The sequence below is a fragment of the Struthio camelus genome, chromosome 3, assembly GCF_040807025.1.
Source record: "Struthio camelus isolate bStrCam1 chromosome 3, bStrCam1.hap1, whole genome shotgun sequence".
Classification (NCBI taxonomy): Eukaryota; Metazoa; Chordata; class Aves; order Struthioniformes; family Struthionidae; genus Struthio; species Struthio camelus.
This window is the reverse complement of record NC_090944.1, coordinates 68,860,289-68,872,212: the sequence shown is the minus strand read 5'-3', so window position 1 is coordinate 68,872,212 and position 11,924 is coordinate 68,860,289. Positions and strand designations below refer to the sequence as shown.

Below are 11,924 nucleotides of genomic sequence, written 5' to 3'. Positions count from 1 at the left end.
CAAAGAATATTCAACAGTGAGGTCTGAAACACCAAATTTCTCGAGGTTCAGGAAAGTAGATGAGTAACCCTATTAATGCCTCACCATGACTCTTTCCTCAATAACCTTTCCCTTTTTCCTTCTAAAGGCAGAGAATTAACACAGAAACTAAACCCTCAAATAAGTACAACCAACTCACACTTCATTAGGCCTTCTAATACTACAGCTAGCTTACAAAGATGTTTTCTAATACTTTATGCTTTAATGTTTGGTCATTCGCCATCCATCCTTAAATAAACTCACCAACAGAGGAACACCCTCCGAAGATATATTGACTGGAAGTGTTTATGGATATTTAGACAACACTGGTGCAAGGAATTTTTACTTAAAAACAAAAACCTCCAAGGAGTACCAGGTAGAGACCATACCTATATACGTAAAGGTGTACAGAAGAGCTGCCAAATGTGAATATAATTTTCTCTTTTGAAAGTTACATTACAGAATTGAGTCTATAGGAAAAACATAATAAGCATTCAGAAATACACAATGCGAACTACACTACATCAGCAAGCTTAATTTTCAGTAAGCATTTATTTAAAATTCAAGAGGTAAAACATGCTTCTTTCTCCAGTCTTCAGCTATTATCAAATATTCATAGAGTATGGCAATCTAGTGACAGGACATTTTTTGCCTCAAACTTCTCACAGGATGTAGCAAAATTCCTCTCTCCTATTAAAAGGAAGAAGAAAAAAAAAGAAAGCAAAACCACACCTTCTTAGCCATGAATTTGGGCCAAAAACATTCTACCTAAAAGAAAAAAATACATATGCATTAGTGGCTGATGTTAACTCTTCATTAATTCCTTTTCTCAGTGGTAGCTGATCATCCACCTACTACTGTCTACACACTGAGAAAATTACACTAAGCCCGAAGACAATCTTGGTCCTATGCAATTCAAAAAAAAAAGTTAAAGTGGGTGTCAAAGCATTCAAACATCTGTCCGATGAGGAAAGCTATGTGGTTATACAAGGCTCTTAAGAAAATATTTCAGGGAAAAGTTATAGTTCCAAAGAAGGAAAACCTAGTGTTGCAATATGATTTTTTTTAAATCACGGAGAGTAATTACAATGAAAAATATAAATAGTCAACTACCTCTCACTCCTGAACTACCTCTTACTCCAGTCCAAATATTCTCCATACATGGATTAAGACATTGGAAACATTTTCAGCTTTGTGGATTCCAAGGGAGTAAGAGAAAAGGCACAATGAGGAACCTAGTCAACCTTGTTGAGAAGCACACCGAACTAAGCCCTATATGCTAAGAAAAGCCAGAAGAGATTCTTCCTCTTTGTATACTGTAAAAGGATGAGACTTTTCAGGTTGTAGACTATTTTAAGTACATGGGTATGATACCAAATTCAGGTTCGAAGTTCTGGCATTGCTACAGTTTCTTTAGACTATAGACATATTTAGGAAATGCAATTCTTTTTTGCTTTGTTTCTAACATATACTTGGTAATGTCTTAAACAAAATTAGAATACTCAATATATGATGTTTTACAATTTTTGTTTTATTTTAAGAATAGCTCACTGATATGAAGCATCAGCTACTACACATTCCACAAAATAGTGTTATCAGCTCAAACAATAAGATTCAATTGTACCTTTATTAAAAGATCTGTCAAGTGAAGCTTTTAGCAATGTTTTATTTAAAAATATCAGATTAGCAATAGAATACAATTTCAATTAAAGATGTTTTTATCTAATGTACATTTCGATGCTTCTACAAGCTAGGATGACGCTCAAAACAGGGGAGAAAGTAGCTCAGCGTGCATGCCAACTTATCTTCATTATTTCTACAGAATCTAACTTCAAAAACCATCAGCTGTGTCAAATATTTTTTATAATGTGCATCTGTCCACACCAACTGAATTAAGACCGCCAAGTTGTCTCACATACCACATCAAAGAGCAGGTCAGCTTAACAGATGAGAGCTTGGTTTAGAAATACAGAATATGTTTCCATTCACCAAAGCACAGAAATTTTAGCCTACTTTTCAAAGTGAATTAAAAATATTAAGACATTTATAAACAAATCAAAGTCAAGTCATTTAATACACTAGGTTCTACAGCACTTCTTTTGAAAGTTAGCATTTTGCTTAGCTAGTAAATATGTTCTGAACAGCATAATCTATAATGGATTAAGTGAAGCCTGCACTTTTATTATTGTTCTCCTTAAAATGCTTCAAATATATAACACTAGATTAAAAAATGACATATTGTACTTGAGTGAGTATAGCAAAGGTATCCCTAAATTTTGTTGGAAGAAATAAGGTACATCAAAAGATTTATATGAAAAGTTACTATTACTTATGGTACTTATAAATGACACACATTTTAAAATTATATATGAAGTGTATGAAAACTTTTTTTTTTTTTTTTTAAAGAAAGAGCAGGATACTCAGAGACAGTCAGGAGATAAACATTAGTAAAAGTAAATACTTCCACAAGTGCAAAAGCTGGCTCACAGGATCTCAAGTTAGTAAGAACAGATTTAAAAAAATCCAAGATTTGAAATTCCATTATTCCATTTTTTAGCCTCTGCTTTTCTTTAAAACAACCTGGAAAAAAAAAAAAGGGGAGGGATATTATCACTGCTTACACATATACAATTCCAGCTGTAGTAAAAGTTTCTCAACAAAGCTGTGCTACTCAGACCAAGGGCTTATCTAGCTGAACAATCTGTCTCCCAGAGTGAATCGATCAAGGGTAAACATCTAGGAGAAAGGTTATGAACAGAGCAAAAGCATACAGACATATGCCAGATTAGAAAGTGTCTGACAAAATAAATGCTTATAACCAAGAACATTCCAAAATAATGTTTTTCTAAATGCTTGCAGAAAGTAGCAATAGCTCTGTCAAGCCCTCAGCAGATTCCTTAAAGCTCTTATCCCATTAGGATAAGACAAAAGAAAAAAGAAAAAGCTAAGATGTGCAATTGTACAGCTACTATGCTCAATTTTTGTTTGCAATGACTTATTTCTTTTTATATTAAGAGTGCCCAGACCCTTGGAAGGACATTTTTTGGTTTGGAGTTTAAGTTGAAAAGTGAACTTCAAAGTCCAAGTGGGACCATTTAAGCGTTAACATTATTAAAATACAGGCAGTTTTTCCCTTTCTTCTCATCTTAAAAAGAAATGGAACACAAAAATGTTCAAATAACGTTAAGTTTGAAGTTAAAAAGAAATTACAAATGCGTAAGATTCCAACTGCAACATTAACTTGGCTATCCTACACATCCTGTATATATTTCTGATACTTGCTATTACTATAGTAACAAACTAAACATTTTACCAGAAAAAAAAAATACCAAAGATAAACAGAAGCCACCGGATCCAATTATTCAGATGCCACTGAGTTTTATTCCATTTGCCCAGCAGTACTAAGGTGGTTGAACAGATAACTCAGCAAACTAAAGAGACCGAGTTTTCTGCATGAAGCCTAGGTAAGTAAAACAGCCTAATGAGTGAAATGAACTGCAGAATATAGCAGAATTTCAGGCATACTTTGATACTACTGTCTAATTCATTTTAGTGAAAGAAGGCTGATTTACCCCTTCCTTTTTTCCTTCTTTCACATACATACAAACCTGTTACCAGGTTCAATAGAGCAGAGTTTTCTTCCTTTACAGATACTCAAAAAAAAAGTTTGTTATGCTGAGCTATCCCTACAGCAATTCATAATTCAGCCTTCCCTTGCAGAACACAGTATCACAAGAAATACAATACAATAGTATCCCCAGAATGCTGCAAGAATCCAGTTAAAATACATTTCAGACTAAGCAAGTATAAATTTAAGGGGCATATAGGATACTCGAATCTCTTTGAGCTACTCCCTGCTTGCTCCATAAAGTTTCATTTGTGCTACTGCAGTTAAGATAACATGCAGTTCACAGTGCAGTTTCCTTGATACAACATCGTCTAAAAATCTTTCAACTTTGGAACTTGCTCCTGTTCCTGGTCTCCCAGAGACGATACTTCTCTTTCCCTGTCCCAAAACCAAGACATCAAATTGCAACAAAAGAAACCTTGGTTTTGATAGTCACAGCTTTTCATAGGCACATATGAACTCATTCTACCTGTCTGATTAGACATGAACTCATATTCACTGTGAAAGCAGCAGAATGCTACAGGACCAGAGACAGCCCTCCAACACATTAATGCATGCTCAGTGCCACGCTAATCAACCACACAGCCTTTGCTCCATGAATGCTTACTGGAAGACTACTATGTGGACATATCCCATGTACTGAAATTATGGATTTAAATATTGAAAAAACCTTGCAAGAGGACTATATTGAATAGGGCTGGGAGAGTTCATTTGATGTCTTGGTGACAGAGAATTATGACAATTACGGACCTGAGAACGTTAAGCTGTTGCAAGTTTTGGTATGATAAATAAAAACACTAACACTATCACAGAAAACTTCTGTATACCCTATCTTAATATATTTTATATTCAACAGAAAAAGAAAATATTAAAAACGCTTTATTACCTTTGCTGCAGCTATAGCATGCTCAGATTTAATTATTTTACTTTTGTTCTCAAAAGCATTTGTCCTGGCTTCTTCTGCTAGGCGATGGAGAAACAGTAAGAAGTTCAAATGCACCTTTGAAAGAGAAAATATAAAATCAAGGAGGATTCAAACTACTCATATACAGTTTAAGTGAAGTAAACACCCTTTGTCAAAGGTTCGTTGTTGAGACAGATGATTTGTATGTTAGGCTGCTTACATTTTCCTGAAATGTGTTCTCAGGGAAACAAAGTGCCACTCAGCTCAAGTCTTAATAAATACTCAAGACATATGTACTACTGCAAGATTGTTATGAATATAGTTTAAATTCTGTATACTTAAATTTTACAGGTGCCTTAAACAGAAATGAGGATCACAGATGACATTATATATAACAAAAATAACAATAACATTAGTAGACATTTTGGTTTTTTGTTTTTTATAAAATGTATACAAACACCAAGCAGAGAACAAGAAGTAGCCTTTTTGCTTACCAGTCCTAGTGTAGCCAGCTTCCAGTGACTAAAACGGTCAGACTTCAATGAACAGTAAATTCATCCCTGCTTTATCACCAAGTGGACTACAGACAAGTTCAACAGCTTCTGCCCCTTTCCAGTGCAAAGAAGCATTCACAAATTATTTCTCCAGTACAATAAGTTCTCCACTGTCAGGAGGTTCCATCCATTTTCTGCAAGCTCAGCACTAAACCATTTTTCATGTAAAGAATTGAGATGGCAGTATTCTGTTCAAAATAGAATGCTGCTCTGCTGGTAATGAAGTAGTAAAACTTTATGCAGCCTAGAAACTGCTCCAGCTTGTACTAGAATTGCTACCCAGAAGTATCCTAACTTAATAAGAAATCTATAATCTAAACCTCTAGCCTTCTTCTACAGTCCAACTTTAAAATGGGTGATTTTGCCTCCTACAAATTAAACCTTCAAACAAACAAGTTATTTTAACTTTGCCATGGGTTTATTATGTAAAGTGTACAAAATACTTTTTCCACCAAAAGCTCAAAAGTACTGCTGAAATATATCCAAATTTTATTTTGCTTATATTGAATTAAGTGATATACTTATTCTGTCCTATCTGACCTGCAAAGTCTAAAAGGTCATAACAGGGAAAGATACAATCTAGAATGTATAGGAAATACTTTGACAATAGGGTCACAAGAAAAAATGTTAGAGGACCTGCATTTTTGTGTTCATATGACAGGAAACTGGATTTTTTAAATCTGCTGAACTACATGAAATAGTGCAACAGAAACATTTATGTAATATCTGGCATCATCTGGGAGTATCTACTACACAAAAAGCAGACATTCTTGTAGACTTACTTAGCAAGAATATCAATGCCATTTTTAACCTCTTCCTTAACTACTCATACTGAAATTATCCAAAACAATCAGTGACACTAAAATAGCATTCAGCTCAGATTACTAAACTTATCAACAAGGAAATTAGATTTCTGGAACCCACCTGCGGTAGAGAAGAGAGGCTTTTCATATTTTAAAGTTCTCCTTCTGAGATACCTGAAGGCAAAAGTGTTCATCTTAAAACTGTCTTTTAAAACTGCATATTCTCTCAGACTCACTGCACCTTTACTTTCTTATTTTCAAAGTGAATTGCTCTGTGTTGAGAAGCTTCCCCTAATCTCATATTGGTTTAAAAGAAACATAGTTACACAAGTAAAATCAGAACACACTAAAATAGAATCCACATGTTAATAAATATTCCAGATTATTTGGGGTTTATATTACCTCTATTTAAGGAAATTAAGAAAGGCTAATGAAAGGCAGAATGCTGGAATACCATGAATGGGACAGTTACTGACTAGTACCTAAGTGATACCACACTTGTTTAAAGCCATTGCTTTACTGTGTGTTAGACTGTCCTCAGCATAAAACTTAAAAACAGTTTTGAATTACATATGAAAATCACCTTGCACAACAGCATACTCATTTCCCAGAAAAGTAGTATTTGGTTTTGAAAATTTTATGAACACATGAAAAACTCACAACACTCTGGCAGAATGATTCCTGCACACCTGTTCAGCAGGACTCCTCATGTTATTTTGCTGTCATAACTTAAGAACAATTTATTAGACTGATATTTGGCCTACAGTCTACACCTATTTCATTAGACTCCACTCTCATAACAAACACCAGAGTGGTCATTTAATACAATATCTTATGCTTTTCTGCAATGCAAATACAAAAGCTGCACTTTTAGCTTAGAATAGTCAGTAGAGTTCTTGCTTTTCTTTTATAATATCAAGCTAGAACTGCGTTTGCCCAGCTTTTTCTTCTTAGCTCATTCAGGTGGAAAAAAAATCACTAGTCTCAGTACCAACTTCTGAACAGGAAAATAATTGAGCTCTAAGAGCACAGGAAAAACCTCAGTACTATTTCTACCTGAAATCTCTTCAACACTCAAAGATATAATAACATTCCTTCAAAAAAACAGCTTGTTGAGAAACTTTCATGAAGTTTGTTAACCATACTATGCATGGAGAAAGATGTTAACACTTAGGATGTAGGTCCTGACCAAGCTTCAGAGTTCAGAAATAGACCTGAGCAAAAGGCGGTGAAAGAGAGGGAAAAAACAAAACAAAACCTCCCCCCTCCAACACACAGACTCCTTTCAGATAATTAAAAAAAAAGTTTGATTTCTTATGGTTGGTTTTTCAAATTGGTTCATACCTGACAATATAAGGACATAACAGGTTTATCAAATAAAAACAATTACCAAAGAGGCAAGAAAAGAAAAATAAACAAACAACAACAAAAAGCAATATTGCAATTATAATGCATAATTAAGCAATTATGTTGCAGCCAGATAGGCAGATCTCCTCACTAGACTAAGTACTATAGTGGATTCAAAATAAACATGGTTTACTAAGGAAAATAGCCTTCAAACTGAAACAGTTGATTCTTATATTTTCCTGCAGAAGCCACAAGTAGTCTGCTCAAAAGTATATGTGGTTTAGTCTTGTTAAAACAGCTAGTATACAAATTTTTAAAATATGCAGTTTAATCACTCTTCTAGGATTTGTAGAGAGTAAGATAGAAAGAGATGCTAAAAACACTTTCAAAATTTGTTACCTGTTGAGTTAAAGGACCTAAGTTGTGTAGTTTGGGAGAGGTTTTTGTTTTCAAATCAGAAATCAGCACAGCTGGAGTTGGCTTATTTATTCAAAGAAATAAAGAACTGATATCTGGAAGCATGTATGAAGAATTTCATGCACAATTACCACCCTTGGACATTCATTCCCCTTTAGACACAAGGTGAGATAAAAAACGTCAAGCTTCCTAACTTTAAGGGCCATTTAATCTGACATCACCAAAGGAGCTAATCTAAGCTTCCATCACATCATTAAAACGTGTTCTCCTCTCAACTTTTGTGTGTAGGCACGAGTATTTGCATAGCCATACTTCAAGCCTGGTCAGATTTCAATTCAACTCAACGATTGCCTTTACAGCCCATAGAACACTAGTGCAAGCACAAGGGAGAGATGGGAACCAATGGCCAAGATCTGGAGGGATGTCCCATCCACCCCTTTTCAGACAGCTGCACTAACTTGAAGCTAAATTAACATGACCATGGAAACACAAGCCACGTGTTACTAATGACTGCAAAAAAATCTATTAATGATTCTGCAAGAATGGTTAGTTTAATACTGCATTCCATTAAATAAGCATTGGTGGCTTTGAGAGATCTTAATCTATAAATTACTCCAAAGATAACAGCAGTAGTAGGATAGACCAATTCTTAGCAAAAATAGGTAGTGTTTACATTCAAGAGTAAATGCTGCCATGTAATTATCATATTCATCCATATTAATCTCATTATAAGCACATTTCGTTGTTATTTGGTATATTTACATTTAGCTTCATATATCCAGATACCAACCTTCAAGGTGCTGCTAGATGTCACTTCTACATACATGAAACAGACTCAAAATTCAAGTTAGAAACTGTGCAAGTGAACAGTATGCATTACTGCAGTCAGAATCGTGTCCTCTCGTTTTCAAGTGTATATGACAGACGAAAGTTAAGCCAGTTAAGTCACTCCAAAAACAGATATCCTTTCTTCAGTATGTGTCCTTTTTTTTCCAGTATGGAAGCTACCACAAGCTCTCTTGAGTTCAGGTTCCCTTGTTCAGTAATTTTTTTCAGTGATACAAACCCTTCTTGCGACACAAATCCCTTACTGCAGGTCAGAAGGAGTACAATTTTGTTGACCTCAGTTTTCTTAGACGCGTGCCATAGAGCTCTGTTATCCCTAAACGTTTATGGCAATTGATTCAAGATGCATTAACAGCTAGGCAACTCATTAATCAGTTTAGCTGATCGATACCTGCACGCCCTAAGCTCTACATAAAGAGCAATAAACATTTGCATTACAACCACTTAGTCCACATTCCTATTTCTCAGCGTGTCTACGTTCACATTTTTTGAACAGCAGCATGTATGTGTAGAGTAGCACAATGTTGATGCATAAGTCTCTCTGAATCCTTAAACCCACTTTCAGAAGGAAAGCTACAATGTCGTAGCCATCAAGGAAGCAGAAAGCTGCAATGACTATTTCTAAACAGTATTTTATTAGACTAACTCATCATCTGTCTCCCCCAAAACTTTGCCTGCCTTCTGCCTACAGGTCACTGCAGAAACACCACTAATAGTAACTTGGCATCATATTGCTCCCATCTCCCATCAACTCCATCCTGCTCCAGTACACGCAACCCATCAGTCCATTTCTTTCAAGGAACAAAGCATTTAGGGACCACCCTTCCCATGCACCCCGGGGCAACGGGACTCGAATCCAGCCGCAGGCCAGGACTAACAGCAGCAGTTGCTCGCCACAGCTGCACCTGGCTCTGCGCTACGACCCCAAGCCCCGCAGGGGACCGATTATGGAGCTGGAGATTTCAGCTCATGAGGTCACCGCCCCTCCCCGCCCCGAGCAACTGAGAACTCAGCCGGCTGCTTGGAGCAGACGTTCCCCCCAGCCCAGGGCCCGCAGGAAGCAGGCGGGAGGCCCCCGGGCGCCAGCGCTGAGGGGTGGAGCGGCCCGCACACTGCCACTCCGCGCCCGCCCTTCTCCTCACCAGCAGGTCAGCGTTAGCCGCCAGGCGTAACTGAGGCTTGTGCTTCTTTATTATTTTCCGCAAAGTGCTACGCGGCGCCGTGCGCTTCATCCTCCTCCCCTTCGTCCTCCCGCTGTGGCCGTTGCTGCCGGGAAGGCACCCGACGGTTCCCGCTCAACCGCCCCCCGCCTCGCGACAGTTCGAATCCGCCGCCCCGGCGCAGGCGCGCCCCCGCCGTGACGCACTTCCCAACGGCCGGGCGGCGGCCCCGCCCCGCCGGCGCTGCCGGGCTGCTGCTCGCTGAGGCGAGGGTGGGGGCAGGGGGCCGCGGGGGTTGCGGGCAGGGCGGCGCTGCCTTTTTCCTCTCCCATGGGCAGAGCAGGGCGTCTCCGGGATGGAAGGGGAGCGAAGGCGTTTCCCTGGAAACGCATGAAGTAACTCAGGGAGAACCAGAAGGTGCCGCTGCCCCTAGCAGCCCAGCCGAGCTGCTGTGGAGAAAGCTGAGCTGGAAAGGGGCGGCCGCCTACCTGCGTCGGCGGCTCTGGCTCCTCCGTGCCCTCCCTCCCCTGGCACCGGCCGGGCCCGGCGGGCAACCCGGGCCGTGCCGCCTGCCGCCGCCTGCCGAGCCCCTCGGCACGCTCCCCCGGCTGCCTCCGCAGGGCGAAGGCCGCCACACCCCAAAGGCAACAGTTTCTGGGTTGAAATTCACGGTGCCGTCGCAGGGGTTGTGCGAGAAATCCCAGTCGGGTGCGAAGAGCTGCCGGAGCTGGTGCTAGCTTCATAGAAATTACGGACCCAGAGGGATGATGTTTTCTCTCGCAAGCAACTGCATCTCAAACTGTTTCCCTTTTATTAAACTGAAACTCCATTTATTTTAGCAGGGGCTTTCACAACATAAAGTTAACGGTAGTCTCCACCCAGACTTTTTAACTAACCAGGAAGAAAGACGTCAGTCTCCTGATTTACCTTTCCCGAGGCTCCGAAGCCAGCGTCCAGAGAAGATCCGCGGCAGCAGCTGCCACCTGCAGAGGCGTCCCAAAACAGAGGGGTCGCTCCACCAGCTAGATATGCCCCCAGCGTGCCCCTTAACCAAGCCTCAGGCCCTGACCTGCGAATTTTAAATTGATTTTGGTCTCACAACTGAGACAGAATCTATTTGCTGTAGACGTCAGGGGAACCGTGCAACAAACCTGTTTTCTCCTCCTTACCTTGGGTGACCCTGTTGGGAGATGTGACACCAAACGGCCTGGTCTGTGTCTAGACTGCAGGACCAGGGCCTAATTAGCATCATAAACCTATGCTAAAGTGAGCGTAAAGTGGTAGTTAGATTCTGTACATAAAGCCAGATGAATGAACTAGAGCAGTAGTAGAAGTGTGGCATCGATTTAATCATACACAGAGACACGCGCTCGTTCTGAAATGAACCACCTCTTTAAAGTGTCATCCTTTCTTTCCTATGATCTGTCCCTGCGCTTCTATTTTGGCTGGGGGATGCTGCTGACTGAAATACAGGTTTCCCCGCAGTGGGGCCTCTGTAGCTTGGCATTCTCAGTGTATTTGGACTGTGTGTACTTAGTTGGAGAAAGGGTCAGGATTTCATACTGAGGTATGGAGTTTTTCAGAATATTTATTTTTTGTTTTCTTTGGCATATGGGATGTTTGTAAATTTAACTGTTAAGTCAGTAAGGTAAATATATTATCTTTATTTTAATACACTCAGTATTTGTCCGTTAAAGGTACATATTTGCAATAAAGCACCCAGATATGAATCAGTTGTAGTAAAATATGTTATTACATCCATATGATTTGGTATTTTAGTTAATTTTGCAATATGCGCAAAGTATGGTCCAAATAGAAGTATGATATCTGACAGCAGGAGATAATTTAAGATTTGCCAGTTCTTCGTACGCTGTCGGGTGGTTGGAAGTCAGGCTTTGTTCTTTCAGCTTTGACTGTCGTTTGCCATTAATAGTCAACAACGATGCAGATCCCAAAAATCAGGGTCTAACATATTTTTTCTGTTAATGGATAAGCATACTGAAACATACCTTTCTTTTCAGCAGTTTAACTGTAATAATCACAGTTACTGGCTCAACAGCACTGACAGAAGTAAATATTTGTTTTCTGAACATGATATGACCCAGCAGCTACCTAGGGTCATATACTGTAATACTCATAATCCACACGTAGAAACTTGCGGAGGGATCAACAATAATTCAGCATGTCAACAGGTTCAAATCTACAGCTGGGGTAAATCAGTAGTTCCACTGGAGCTTGCCTCAGCTG

General features: G+C 39.1%; 1 protein-coding gene across 1 annotated transcript; it reads right to left on the bottom strand.

Moving 5' to 3' along the window:
• Positions 1–551: 551 nt before the first annotated feature.
• CENPW (centromere protein W) lies at positions 552–9,859 on the bottom strand. Its single transcript, XM_068938220.1, has 3 exons — positions 9,660–9,859; positions 4,533–4,646; positions 552–2,598 (listed from the first exon to the last, which is right to left on the bottom strand). The coding sequence occupies exons 1-3, from the start codon at positions 9,747–9,749 to the stop codon at positions 2,572–2,574; spliced, it is 231 nt and encodes a 76-aa protein (XP_068794321.1). The 5' UTR covers positions 9,750–9,859; the 3' UTR covers positions 552–2,571.
• Positions 9,860–11,924: the final 2,065 nt, after the last annotated feature.